This window comes from Triticum aestivum, chromosome 2A (assembly GCF_018294505.1).
Source record: "Triticum aestivum cultivar Chinese Spring chromosome 2A, IWGSC CS RefSeq v2.1, whole genome shotgun sequence".
NCBI lineage: Eukaryota > Viridiplantae > Streptophyta > Magnoliopsida > Poales > Poaceae > Triticum > Triticum aestivum.
This window is the reverse complement of record NC_057797.1, coordinates 17,960,886-17,976,042: the sequence shown is the minus strand read 5'-3', so window position 1 is coordinate 17,976,042 and position 15,157 is coordinate 17,960,886. Positions and strand designations below refer to the sequence as shown.

At 47.3% G+C, this 15,157-nt stretch overlaps 1 protein-coding gene, 1 long non-coding RNA gene and 2 pseudogenes across 3 annotated transcripts; 2 read left to right on the top strand and 2 right to left on the bottom strand.

Annotated features, from left to right (window-relative positions):
* Nucleotides 1–795: 795 nt before the first annotated feature.
* LOC123184327 (uncharacterized) lies at nt 796–5,130 on the bottom strand. Of its 2 annotated transcripts, none has more exons than XR_006492947.1 (7): nt 4,774–5,130; nt 4,216–4,674; nt 3,136–3,668; nt 2,984–3,047; nt 2,583–2,874; nt 1,994–2,265; nt 796–1,632 (listed from the first exon to the last, which is right to left on the bottom strand). It is a non-coding gene; the product is annotated as an uncharacterized lncRNA (long non-coding RNA). The 2 variants fall into 2 exon arrangements; XR_006492946.1 differs by having other exon boundaries at nt 804–1,632; nt 3,136–3,277.
* A 37-nt stretch (nt 5,131–5,167) lies between these two features.
* On the top strand, nt 5,168–6,399 carry LOC123191350 (indole-3-acetic acid-amido synthetase GH3.8-like; annotated as a pseudogene).
* Nucleotides 6,400–7,784: 1,385 nt separating this feature from the next.
* Nucleotides 7,785–8,891, bottom strand: LOC123184326 (uncharacterized). The gene has a single exon (XM_044596471.1). It carries the CDS (start codon nt 8,706–8,708, stop codon nt 8,109–8,111), a length of 600 nt encoding a protein of 199 aa, XP_044452406.1. The 5' UTR covers nt 8,709–8,891; the 3' UTR covers nt 7,785–8,108.
* A 4,265-nt stretch (nt 8,892–13,156) lies between these two features.
* Nucleotides 13,157–15,157, top strand: LOC123191349 (serpin-Z2A-like; annotated as a pseudogene).

Below are 15,157 nucleotides of genomic sequence, written 5' to 3'. Positions count from 1 at the left end.
TTCTCTCTCTTACAAACACCACACACTCCTATAACTTCTCTTTTCCTCTGAAATTATCATACATCACCTTCTCTGTCTATACACCATTCATCCTCTCAATCCATCACCTTGTCAATTGTTTTGTTGTCTAGAACGGTACAAAAAACCCCGACCATGTCACCTTCTTGATCTGTTCCTGATCCAAGAAAGCTAAATCTGGCTAAATGCCCTTCCATTGCTATGGAACAGCAAACTTATCTATGGGAACATATATCAGAATATAATTATATGCAATGTGTACATCACATGCTTAGCACTATGTTGTGACAAATAGTTCTTGTCAATCTTTTGCTTTCCTCTAAATATGTTTCTCCACCAATCATGCATTTCAACAAAACATCTACTTTCACGTGCTCCTTGTCCGTGCGTTGCAACGGTGCATAATACACTAATCATGTCAAACATATATCATGATTACTACTTTTTCCTTACTATCTCCACTCCCCAATCCAAGCATGCTGCCATTAATGGCACATCCAACTCACAATCCCTCAACCCCGTCACACCCACACTTCAAAATTATAATCATCGTGTTAACGTAAGACAAATTATAATCATTGTACTAATTTAAGATAGATTCACTAATATTCAGATTTTAGTAAACAAAACAAATTATTTACATAGCATCTATATAGGAGTGGAACAGGAGTTTGACCACCCAATAAACGACATTAGTAGTGCAATACATGAAGCGTTGTGCAGCTCATCAAGAATGATTATAACAAACGCCAGCAATTTTAGTGTTAACGTAAAATAGATTCACTAATATTCAGATTTTAGTAAACAAAACAAATTATTTACATAGCATCTATATAGGAGTGGAACAGGAGTTTGACCACCCAATAAACGACATTAGTAGTGCAATACATGAAGCGTTGTGCAGCTCATCAAGAATGATTATAACAAACGCCAGCAATTTTAAATGAGATCATCTGGGTTAAGAACCAAAAGTATGTATTGGCACCATTCTTCTCTTCCCAAACGCTCGGCATACCTTCCAATGATTAACACAGTGTTGATGCCATCTGATTAAGTCTGATTCACTCTTAACTCTCCAATGCCAGAACTGACTGGATTGGAGCCACCTCAGATTCGGTGCTACACATAACCAGCATTAAATCTATGCTTCGGTAAATACACTTGCTAATCACGTCAATACGAAAGCACAGCGAGGTTCCTAAGCACTTAAGAACTTCAAATACCTTGCCCAGTGAGACCTTGCATATCCAGCAATGACATCACCGGGATTGAACCATTTGGCAATGACAAATTGCTAGACTAAAGCACGCCCATCCTCGCTCCATCATTCCCATCCGCACTCAGCATCAAGTTCTGACTACCAACGTTGACATGTATGCACCATACTCGACCCTCCTATCGGCTCACTCCATGGCCCCGAACTCACCCATAGCCTAAATAACTTCTGATGTGGCATTGCGCCCAACCTCAATCTTCGGTTACCTTCCTCGGTTGGTTTGCCATCAGCTCCTCTTTCTTATCCTCATCAACAAATCATGTAATCTATACAAATATAACTTCAGGTCAAAGGCTCCATCAGCTCATTACAGCTATCTAAAGTCACCTCACTGTTCCCTGCAAACCATTATGTTTAAATATTAGAAAACTAATACAAATGATTTGAATTATAAAAAGCAAGGCATCAAACCTCTTTAGAGAAAGGCTATTATTTATTTCTCAAGTTAGGTACTAAAACTACACAGGAGCGTATAACTACTACTTATTCTAAATACAAATATTGTAGTAAACAACGAATTAAAATTATTGTTACCATTCTCTACATTTATCTTCTATAGCACAAATTTATGTATTCAAGACACATACATTTGCAAGTGTTTTTTTACTACTAACACCAACGTTGAGCTAAAATAGACCTAGCATAAAATCTGAGATAGGCATATAGCACAAGAAAGAACTAAAATAGTTCACTCTGTACCTTGAATATGTACTCTACAGTACATCTACATCACTCCATTGCCCACAGTCGACAAACGACACACCTTTTTCTTACATCACTGCATGGTGGCACTGATTCAAAGAATTGGTATGCATGGACCACAACGCCAGCAAAACCGGGCCACCATGACTTGTAAAACCCTTGATGCTCTTTCAGTTTTATCATGGGCCTTGAAATATATTGCACAATCATGGTAGAACGTCGACATTTGAAGGTGAAGCTGGATATTATGACTTCAAAGAGTCTTGATGCTGTTTCAGTTTTATGATGGATCTTGTAATATATTCCACGTATACAAAAAAATAGATATTTATGTATGTCAAATAAATTACTCATGTTACAGATTGTAAAAAAATATTGACACACAAAAATAAAAACCAATTGAACACGGAATTGATTTTATCAAAAACTAATATCCAACACAGTATATAGTTACATAAATTAACATTATTGTTTCAGTTACAACTCATTTCTTAGCACGTAAATATGATGTGAGATCAAGCAGTAAGAACATCTAACGAGTTTTCATACTACAAAATTTAATTATTGTTAGAGAGAGAAAACATACCCTGCGTAAGTCTCTTTTTCTCTATTATCCGGCTGAGAGAAACGCCAAACAAAAGCTTCTAAACTGTCAGAATGAAACCGAACAACCGATCTTCATACAAAAGTTGTCTTATGTTACTCAGCTGGCCTAAGAGCATCTTAATCACGCAATGTGTCATGCACTACGTGTCAACGATGCCCATCTGCTCTATATGATTTTGCGCAATTGACAGATGTATTATCTGAAAGTCAAATTTACATCTAGTCATCTCCTGAAATATTCAAGTCAGACCCCATGCGTGGACCAGGTTGTTCTGCATTACAGATGTGTGTAACTCGTTACCGACAAAAGAATTCAATCCATCTGAATTATTTAGTCTAGCCAGATATGTGTTGAGCAATCACTCCCAACAATTTCATTACCTGGACATATGCCAACGCATCTCCAAGCATCCTGGTAAATACTCGTGCCATCACCTCCACAAACCTGTGTGAGTTGCAACATTGATTGATTCCATATACGCATCATAAACAGAATGTCCTTGCTGTTGGTTCAAGAGGGAGAGTAGCTATACCCGGTGCGGCCTCGACAGACACATGTCTGGGAAGCCGGTATACACCATCCTGCTCATGTCACTGGCATGACCAAGAAGAGGACTCGGCCACAATGCAGTGCAGCAACGGGAACGCTCATCAAGAAATTCAGAGAGTACCAACCTATCAAGAAATAAACCAATTACATACGTACAAAGAAGAGTCAGGTCAGACCTGCAAAAGCAGAATCATTTTCAGTGCCATCAATATGTTTCGACTATACTGAAATTGGCGATAGACATTAGTCTCGACATTAAGTGTACACAATATTACATCCAATTCAATGGAAGAGGGCAACATATATAGTAAGGACTTTATATAAAGATACGGAGGCACCATATTTTTTTTATTCCTGACGCGACAAACAAAATTTCACCTCGAACTAAGTAAGATGCATATTCTCCTGAAAGATGAACTGACCAAATGCAAGCTAAGGGCTGGTTCAAACTTTATATCTTCGGACAGATCGGTGCAGAAATAGTTATTGCTTGTGTGCAACAGAGCGAAGTGCTTTCTGAAGAAGTAAACAAAAGGAGTACGCAATTAAATAAAGAGAAATATTAGCATTGCTCAATAAGAAATGTTGATTGTTCACTTGCATTAGCAATATAATGATTTAAGTGTGTAGTGCAGGAAAACCACTTATTTTTCTCTATATACAGTCCCAAAGTTTATACCTTACAAGTCGTAGCTGATGCAACTGCACAAAAATTTGAAATATACTGTATCACACTCATCTGGTAATTATCCGTGCATCGCAACGGGAGCGTGAATACTCTAACAATTTAACATCAGTTGTGTCAAACATATTTAGTGTGCATGCACAACAAACGAGTTGTTAAGAAAACAATATTGCCCTGATCACTAATTGTTAAGAAAATATATTTCGATGTGTCAGTGCAAACTCACATGCCAGCTGCCACCACACAAATCTGAAAAAATATGCTTCAAAACAAAGAATTTCAGATGTCCAAGCTCCAAGAATCAGAAACAAGATTGCACAATGAAGTGAGATATGATTACATGGCTGATATCAAGACAAGCGACCAGAGCTTGCAGACCTGATGGCGCTTGTGTGGGGGCAGTGCGACACCGGCGAGTTCACCATCACTTCGGAGTTCCGCACCCGCCGCAGCCAGGAATCGAGAAGGTCGAGCCCTCAGGTTGGGAGTGGGACTCGCATCCAGCTCCCTCACGCCATCTGTCGTTCGATCCCGACGGGTAGGACTCAGATCCGCTGCCGCCGCTGCAATGACAGCACCATCAGGCATAGGAGAAGCCACATATGTCATCGGCGGATTCCCTGTAGCCCTGCACGTCATGCCTCCCTCCGGACGCTATGGCAGTAGCGCCTTGTGCTCATCGGTTTCCTCCCTCGGAGCCCCCACCAGGGCACAATTCCATATACACGGCCGCCGCACTGAGGGCGAAGTAGCTCCGGGCAGGTACATCCCTTGGCCACGCGCACCGGCGGGCTCGGTCCTCCTCTCTGCCCTTCCTGCCGCTGGTCCCGCGCGTGCCTGCGTGCGTGAGGAAGAGGAACGGAATCAAATCAAATGGCATCAGGAAAGGGAATCGAAGACCTTGAAGCTAGGGACGGGAAGGGAAGGGGGTCGTACCTTGACGAGCATCTCCATGGCGTCGGGGTCACGGATCAGGGAGACGCCGGCGGCCTCCTGGTCCTATCCCGGCGCTGGTCGCCGCCATGGCCCGGAGTTCGGCGGGGGCGATCCCGGCGACAGGGATTAAAGCCGCCCTGCCCTGGAGACGCGGCGGCGGCGGCAACGAACAAGTTCCTACGTGGGCGGCGGCTACGAAGAACATCGGAAGGGGCGTAGGGGTGGATCGGCCGCGGCACCGGGATGGATCGGCCGGGGAGGGGAAGTAGGGGTGGATCGGGCGTGCGATCGGGCATGAGATCGAGCGTGCGAAGGTCTGGTCGGCGGCGGAGATCGATCTGCTCTGGGCACGATGGTTTTTTTTGGCAAAGGTTTTTTTGGTAGAGATGGGATGATGACGAAAAAAAAACGGTGGTGGGGGATGACGAAAATAAACCAGCGAAAATAAATCGCGCGGACTATTCACCAAGTGCTTTATTAGGAGTAGAGATATGCAAGAAATATGAAACCATAAGTAAAGCATATTGATCAAACTACTAGACAATTTTTCATATTGTTGTCGCGCGGTCAACAAATAATCCAAAGAGATATGAGCCAGTGCGCGAGGCGGTCGCCGGCGCCACCACGTGCTCGGCATGGGTGCCGTGTTCGCGCCCAGTCTGCTGCGCGCCATCCGCATCCTCCAGCTCAACTGGGAGCAGCTCGCCGCCGACATCGAGGCCGGCGCGTCCGTGCGCGAGGCGGTCGCCGGCGTACTCTGCCATCCGGACCCCGAGCTCGCCCAGTTCGTCCGGGACGCGTGCTGCGAGGTTGAATGTGCCGGCATCATCACGCGCATCTGGCCGAGAACCAAGTACCTCGACGTCATCGTCACCGGCGCTGTACGTCCCTGCGCTGGAGTACTATGGCGGCGGCCTGCCGATGGTGTCCCACTCGTACGCGTCCTCCGAGTGCTACTTCGGCATCAACCTCCGCGCGCCCGCTGTGCGGCCCGTCCGAGGTGTCCTACACCATCATGCCCACCACGGCCTACTTCGAGTCCTGGCGGACGCGGGCCAGCTCGTGGAGCCGGGGCACGAGTACGAGGTGGTGATCACTATGCCACGTACGCTGGGCTGAACCGGTACCGCGTCGGGGACGTGCTCCGGGTGACGGGCTTCCACAACGCGGCACCGCAGTTCCGGTTCGTCCGCCGGGAGAACGTGCTGCTCTTCGTCAAGACGGACAAGACCGACGAGGCCGAGCTGCAGCCCTCCGTGGACCGGGCGCATCCCGGGTCACTACGTCATCTACTGGGAGCTGCTGAAGACGGGCGGGGGCGCGGCGGCGGTGGAGAAGACCCTCGACGGGTGCTGCCTGGAGATGGAGGAGGTCCTCAGCGCGGTGTACAGACGGAGCCGGGTGGTGGACGGGTCGATCGGACCGCTCGAGATCCGGGTCGTCTGGCCCGGCACCTTCGAGGCGCTCATGGACGACGCCGTCTCCCGGGGATCGTCCATCAACCAGTACAAGGCGCCCCGCTGCGTCAAGCTCGCGCGCACCATCGAGCTGCTGGACTCGCGTGTCGTGTCCGCCCATTCCAGCCCTACGCCGCCGCACTGGACCCCGGCCCGACCCTACGACTAGAAGGAAATAGCTCCTCGCGGGCAGTCAATGTTTGTCAATGTTTTCAATTTTTTTTCCGAATAACTCAAGGTTTTCATTTGACTAAGAGCATCTCTAGCGTCGATTCATTAAAATGTCTCAACTCCTTCAAGAAATAGGGATCGACTATATGTGAGCTCTCTGAAAGTTAATTTATTATCAGACCGTTAGATTAAAGATCCTACGGCCGTTCTTCTTTCTTCTTCCTCTAGCTTTCTTCCTCATCCATCTGTTTATTCTTCCACAAAATCAATTTACACAAATTGTAAATCCGAACAACTTTCTTCTTTTTATGCAATCGGATCTTGAGATCTTCCATTTCCACCTAAATGTCTGGCGGACAGCCCGGACAACGCCTAGACAAAATAAAAAGCTACCCAACTAGACCCCTCGAAGCCAATCTAAATGTCCACACTGTCCGGCACCCCCCAAATACAACCCATATGTGGGGAGGACTTGAGACTTCCCGGACACGCTTGGGCCCGTCCGCCGCGTGTGACCGGCCTACCCCGACCCCACTAATATCCCCTCCTTATTTGTACCCTAGATCAAACCCTAGCCATTTGCTACTCCACTCCATTTTCAGTCCGCTCCGCCAAACTCCTCTCCGTTGATGTCCGGCCACTTCCAACATGGCGGGCAGTATGGAGCTAAGTATGACAACTCCGAATCTGTCAACTGAGACCTCACCCCCAGGGGCGGAACTGGGCCCCGAGCACCCAGAGCCCAGGCCTGGAGCGTGGAAATTCAAACAAGCTCTTATACATATATGTTTTTCGGTAGGTCCTGGGTGCAGTCTTGTAAAAAGAAGAAGGCCCAAAGCCTGATCGGTTGTCTACTTTGAGTCATTTTTTTACGTTTTTACAGAAAACACCATGTATTTTATGCTAATTAACCCACAGTCTACATAAAAGCAAATGTTTTTTTCTAAATATCCATATCTTTTAAACCATAACTTCAATTTTAATATGTTGTATATGAAATTTGATTAGAAAAATATGTAGAATCCGAATATGATGTTAGTTTTACCTCTTAGTCATTTTTAAAATGCTATTTAGAGTGCAATCTTAATCAATAGCGGACAAACAAATTGGAGACAAAATAAATGTAGCAAGAGAAAAATCTCACCTTGTGCCACGAGAGAGACGGCTTACGATTGACCATATTCAAACGTGTTGTGGTTCTGTAAGCACTGTGATCATCGTATGCGAGAATGCGACGACAAACAAATGGCAACAAGATGGGATGTCATGTTGAAATAAAGAACATAGACCTATTGATTTTTTGACACATGATTATTTGAGTTACGGGCATTTGGTATCTTTTCCTTCCGTTGCAATGCACCGGGTCTTTTGCTAAAAGGCAAAAAAAAAAAACTTTGAACGGCGATCATTTTGGAAGGAACTGCAAGATGCCAAGATTACACCCGATGCACCTGCGTGCATAACTAATAATCTCATGGATCTCGATGCAACACATTTCTTCAAATGCACTCCTTAATTCCTTGAAAAGAATATCGTACCATTCCTTTCAATAAAATATGTACTGTACTACTTCTTACGCTAAGAGAAAATTAATCTCAGAATATATATTAACCGCGCACTGTAAAAGTGAAAAAGAAGACTGTAAACAAAGGCAGAGAAGAGAACAGTCAGGTGGGTGGGCAAGCGGAAGCGGGTGAGCGGTCGCGGTCATGGCAGGTAGTTGTAGAGCGCGTATCCGACGGTGTACCCGTAGAAGAGCAGGCCGGAGACGGCGAGCACGGAGAGCGCGAAGGTGGCGCCGACGGCGAGCGGGATGTTGCAGGAGAGGATGCCGAACTTGAGCTGGATGGCGTCGATCATGGAGAGCAGCAGGAAGAAGGTGCCCATGATGGAGCAGGCGGCGGCCAGCAGCATCATGGGCCGCGCGTAGCGCAGCACGGCTCGGCGCCGCTCCCGGGGAGCCGCCGCGCGCCACGCCGGCATCTCCTCGCAGTCGTCCGTCATGACCGGCTTCTGCTCGCCGTCGCCGTAGAAGTCGTCTCCGGCGGCCAGCAGCGTGACGGAGAGCTTCATGCCCTGCGCCACCAGGCTGGACAGCAGGTAGAAGCCGAAGGAGAGGATCTCGAAGAGGAAGAAGTTGCGGGCGATGTCGTCCCCGGCGACGCAGTTGGGCGGCACCGTGGAGGAGGCCGTGATGGTCCCTGTGATGCCGATGAAGACGGCGACGGTGAGGAAGGTGTTGGCCGACACGATGCCCTCCAGCGCCTTCACGTGCACGTCCGGGTTCCGCCGCCGCACCGTCGGCATCTCTCCCGAATTCCCGATATATTCTTCCGGCCCGCCGCCGCCCCGGTGCTACCTAGCTGTCTCTCAGTTGCTGCTACCTGGACCTGCCTAGCTATACAGTGGACGCGTGTAGAAGATGAGGTGAGAGAGACTAGCTATAGCGGTGCACGTACGAGTGTGGGAGTGAGTGAGTGAGTGAGCTGGGCACGCCTCTTCAGATCATGGGTGGTTCAACTACTCTGAATTCATTAATCAACCAAATAATCCATTTCACCTCAAACAAATATACATTTGAATTATAACACGGCCAATTGCTGGATCTACTTTTGAGAGTCGTGCATCTTGCGTAAATTGAACGGAAATGCCACTACACCTAGTATAATATTCTTTGTTTAGGCTCCACAGAACGTGCAACTGCTGCTACTGGTGGGTGATCATCATGGCTCGCTTTGGGCAAACCTGAAAGGCGCAAACGATCGATTTAGGCCAGCACGCATGGGCGGAGTGGACATCCAATCGAGTCGAGTTGATAGCGGCATTCTACCCACCCGGCCCGGTGGTTGCCATGCATGGTCCGAGTGGCATGCATGCAGCACTAGTAGCTCCAGCGAGCTAGCTAGCTGCTTGTCCTCAACTCCAGAGGATTGTTCCTGCAGCTCATGCATGCATGATTGCTCCGGAGTCCAGACACGCCTCACCCTGTAGCATTCTTTGCTAAGGCATCTTCAACGTACTTTAAACCGCCTGCATACGTTCCGACCGTGTGGTCTAGACGTGTCGTGTCATCCAACGCGGACCTGTATCGATCCGCCGAACGATCCGAACATACTTTTTTTCATAGCGGACCTGTATCGATCCGCCGAACGATCCGAACATACTTTTTTTCATAGCTGGAGATGAACCAGGGGGCTTTACAAGCATGTCCGCTCCTGACCGCCCTGGCCACCCCAATCACCTCACTCGCCCGAGCGCGCTTCCCGCCCTGAACGGTCAGCATCTCCCTAGAGTGTCAGCACCACATTCATGACTGGCTAGAGCGGACACGGCTTTTCGCTGGCGCCAGCATTGAAGCGGTGCGCCACCCATGCTGTTTTCCGATGCACGTGAAGCGGTGTGCCCCCATGTTGTTTCCCGATGCACGTGACTGCTCCGCGTTTAAAGGACATCACGGCCGTCCGACTGTCCGTCTGCCGTCCACATTAATGACACGCAGTTGTCTGGGAACCTACTCCGACGCCACCCGTTCGCCCGTCTGCCGCCCACCGTCGCCATTCAACCGCTATATAAATTGTAGCCCCGGCCGTAGCTGCAGTCATCCTCCTTCGGTCGATTTATCCTCACCGCATCACTCCCATAATGACCTTCTCGCGCTCCAAAGCTCTTTGGGACGGACTGTCGCTGGAGCAGAAGAAGGAGATGGCCGCCATTGCTGCCGGCTGGCAGACCGGAGGCTGACGGCATCTGATACGTCTACAACGTATTTATAATTTTTATTGTTTCATGATATTATATTATCAATCATATATGCTATTTCATATCATTTTTGTGGGATGTTCTATTTACTTAGTGACTAGCGTCAATTACCTATTTTTTTGTCTATTTCTTTGTTTCACGGAGAAACCATACGAAACGAAGTCCAAACATGATGTAACTTTATGATAATTTTTTCTGGACCAGGGGAGACCCTAGAAGCTTCAGAGAGGCACCAAACAATGACCGAGGGGGCCACAGGCTTAGATGGCACACTCCCAGGGGTGTCAGGTGAGCTTATGGGCCCATTGTGGCTCCGTCTTCCCTAATTGCAAGCCTATAAATTCACAAATATTCGAAACCCTGGGATCAAGAGCCGAAACAATTCTTCCACCGTCGCAAGGCTCTGTTCTTCCGTGATCCCATCTAGACTACGTCGGAGCTCTGCCGAAGGGGGAAACCATTGGCGAGGCAATCTTCATCGATCTTGTTGCCTCCTTGATTATGTGTGAGTAGTTCCCATCGGACCTATGGCTCCATAGCAGTAGCTAGATGGCTTTCTCTCTCTCTCTCTCTCTCTCTCTCTCTCTCTCTCTCTCTCTCTCTCTCTCTCTCTTCAATACAATGATCTCATATGAGATCTATTCAAAGTAAAGTTTTGCGGTGCATTTGTTGGGATCCAATGAATTGTGGGTTTGTGATCAGATTATTGATTGAAAGTATTTGAGTCTTATTTATGTGTGATTTTATAGCTATGTATGTTTCCCAATCTAAGAGTCTTCTTTGGCCAATTAGATGATTACATCTTCAGAGGGAGTGTCACAAAAAATAAAAAATATGAACTCTTTAAAATTCCTAATTTTTTTAAAAAAAATCTGAAGTCTCAAATTCATGAACATTTTCTTCAAATTGACGAACTTTTTTCAAGTTTGTGGACATTTTTCTGAATCGATGAACTCTTCTGTCAGATTCATACAACATTTGGGACGTTGTATGAATCTCAAACTTTCTGGCATCACATACGATTGTTCTTTTTTTTGTTTGCCAAAATGTGTGCATCCTCGAAGCTTACCGCACAAGGTTATCCTGTAGCGTGTGCCATGCATGCACCTCCCCCTATTGCACAACATTACAAGACAACGGTTCGCATCTGCGTGTGCGAAAAAGGGTTTTAACCGTGTTCGATGGACTTGACAGCACTAGTGTTGGTATCCTACTCTGAATCCAACTTGGACTCTGATTCAAGATCTTACTCTAACTCCGAGAGAGCGAAGATGATGGCGTTGCCGGAATTGCGCTGATTTCATTTAAACCGTGGAAGTCTTTCTTCGACTCCCTTGATGTTGATGATGACTCTTGGTCATGATTCATGGTTAAAGGCCACGAGGTGATCCACCCTGAATATTTTGATAGTGATACAGATTATCTCCAAGGTGAAGAACAAGATCATTTGCTTAATTATGGGGGTATATTCTTAGTGCCCACCTGGATTTGTTCTAATTAAATTAGCATTTTCAGATGTGCGGCATAGATGACGACGAGTTTTGGCGGCATGGTGCAGCTGCATATCGACGACGGATGCGGCTGGATGGACGAGCGCAGGGCGGTGGAGCTATCTGGCGCCATGGTGGCGTCGATGGCAGCGAGACCGGGCAAGGTAGATGCAGCAGTACAACACTGAAGATGGATTGGTGGCAGGTGGCGGCGGCGGCCTCATACCCAGCAGGCATCCTGGTTGAGGAGTGCGTTAGACTGGTAGGTGCCCCATATCAGGCAGGCGTCCTGGTTGGGACCTCAGGTCTTAGATGTTAGGTTTGGATGCGAGGTCTGTTTCGTATTAGGCCCAGACTATCAGCGCCCCTTCATCAACTGGTTAGGAGTAGCGACAGATGTTGCCTAGATGGTGACTTTAGTCTTACTGTTGTATGACTTTGTACGGTCTTATGTGAACAATTAATAAAGTGACTGCATGTATCGTCGAGATGCAGAGGCCGGAGGTCATCCTCCTTTTCTAAAAAAAAAGATGTGCAGCATAAAAAGGTCCACATGTGCTTAGCATAAATAGGTCCTTGGTTACAGAGAGCCAAACCAGTGTAATATAACTAGTACACAAAGTAAAGAGCTGCATCTGCCATGATTGACTAACTATTGTCCTCTCCAAGAAAAAGAAAAAGGTAAAATGGTAAATAAGTTGGTGCTATTTATGATATATGGCATGCATCTACCAAATCTGATTCGGCTCTTGGGAGCTTATGCTCCTGCCCACCAAAAATATTTTTTACAAACGTCATTTTTTTTTTGAAAACTTAGATGTGTTCATTGTCACATTCAAATGACCCCTGCAAATTTTTAGTGGAAAAACTTAAGCTATTTGACCCGTGTGAGAAAAACAAATCGAATGCCGATGTTACCTCCAAATCTTACAGTTAATTTTACTTTTTTCACCAACAAACCACTACTATCCCGTTTCACATAAAAATTGTCAAGCACGCATGTTAGACTAACAACAACGTCCACACAAAAAAAAATCAGAATTTTAGAATATTTCTACACTTTATTTTGAATTTATTTTTCATTCAAGAGCATATGCTCCGCAGAGCCAAAACAACGCTTGTGCATCTGCCATGTTCAAGATTCTACAAATAATGAAGAGTACTATGATACGAGAAGTCAGTGAGACACATGAAGCGCCTTCATGGTGTGGTACGCTTAAATAGATGTATCTAGACATATTTCAGATCTAGATATAGCGTCAAGTAATTTCGGGTTGAGGGAGTAGAATATTAGAGGCGTCGAAAAAAGTCGGTTAGAAGAATGCACGACAAGTTATGAGTTATGACAGGTGGGTGAGACAAGGAAATGATGGTGGAGATGAGAGGCAGTTCGTTGGAACAGAGTTATCATGTGCGAACGCTGCTCGCTCATTCCGTGTGAAGCAAAGATGCCTTCATTAATCCCCGTGTGAACGTCCAAGGCAAATGCTGTCAGCTGGTTATAAACCGGAGTAGTACTACTGCATGACTTGATCAAAACACAAGACGTACGCGTCAACGGAGGACAAGATGGAACATGTCGAGGAGTTCCCTCGCCGCTGCCTCACGATGCTAGCCCGATGGCTCTGCCCGGGGGCTGAGGACGATCACGCCGCCATAGCCCAGAGGCTCGGCATGTTGCCCAAATCCGAGGTCGATCACGCCGACGACCTAGCCCAACGGGTCGAGCACTAGCGCGCCGCCATAGCCCAGTGGGAGGAGGCCGGGCGCGCCGCTGCCCGCGAGCCTGCAGGCCTTCACCCTCCGCCTGAACAAGCGCCTCGCCGCCGGCGCCGACAGGAGCGGCAACCTGGTCTTCTCGCCGCTGTGCCTCTACGCGGCGCTCTCGCTGTGGGCCACCGGCGCGCGCGAGCGCACCCTCGACGAGCTGCTCGGCGTCCTCGGGGTGCCTTCGCGGGACGTCCACACCTTCCACGTCTGCACGCTGGCCCGGCAGGCCCTCGCCGACCGGCCCCGGACGGGCGGCCCGCGCGTCAGCTTCGGGTGCGGCGTGTTGCACGACGCCACCGTGCCCCTCCGCCCCGCCTACCGCGACGTCGCCGCCGAGTGGTACGAGTCCGTCATCCGCCCTGTTAACTTCCACCAACAGGTCAGTGAATAGCGGCCGGACCCGGGAAGTGATCGATATGTCGTGTGCATTAGTTTTGTTTTTTTTCGGTTCGGTTTATACGGTTTGTGATTTGTACGGTTTTTATACTTTGGATTATATGGTTTCATACATAGATATGGTTCGGATTCAGTAATAGCCCTTCACTTTCAGATTGATTTTGGTAATAACCGAATTAACCAAGCTTAACATGAATTTTTGAGCCAACACATAGCTTTTTCATGTGTAAATACATGATATATATCATAAATTCATAATGAGAAAAGAGCAATTAGAAAAACATAAAGAAAAGACGTTGGATAAGTAGTAAGGCTAATCACGTAAACTGAAGCACTGAATGGGCTAGAAAGTATTATACTATAGCACCACATTACGCTTTTGAACACAACAAACCTCCGTTTCGGTTAATTCGGTTTAAATAAATGGTTTTTGTTTTCTAACGGGAAAAACCGAAACACAAATGGTTTTCATATCTCAAAGCTGAAACCAAAACCTGAAAAAACCAAAAAGTCGATTTGGTTTGATTTTTGGTTCGGTTTTGCACACTCTGAGATGTGTGGCATATAGATATATGATTTTTCAAAGCTCCTCTCGGCATTTTATTCATTCAGTGGCAACGAATCTGAGAGCAAATTGCAGCTTAGAAAACCAGAGATTATATTAGAGTAATTTAAAACACTCTATAGTTGAAGAGCTGCTTTAGCACAACGATGTGCAACACAATTAATAGCACTCTATTATGATTGATTTGTGGCATGTAGATATATGATGATTATCGTTATGTACGTGCAGCCGGAGGAGGCAAAGGAGCAGATCAACGCATGGGTGGGGGTGTTGACGAACGACCTCGTCCCCACCCTGATCGGCCGTCACACGTTGTCCCACAACACCGACCTGGTGCTCGTCAACACCATCTACTTCAAGGGCAAGTGGAACAAGCCATTCGACGAGGAACGCCATCTGCTTCACCGCCTTGACAGCACCGCCGTCGACATGCCCTTCATGCATGGCTTCAGTAGGCAAAGAATCACCTAGCATAATGGCTTCAAGGTGCTCAGCTTCGCTACGAGCAAGGCCGCCCCTTGCCTGCACAGCCGCAGCAAAGCCGATCTAGTCAATGTGTGTCTTCCTCCCCGACGCGTGCGACGGGCTGTGTTGGTTGGCCAATCAGATCGCCTGCGACCCTAAGTTTTTGCGCAAGCACCTGCCGAGGAGCGATGTCGAGGTTGACGACTTCCGGCTGCCTACATTCAAGGTCAGCTTTGACATGACTATGAACGACATTCTCCGCGACATGGGCTAAGGAGGCTTTTGAGCTGCGGAAGGCCGACCTATCTGAT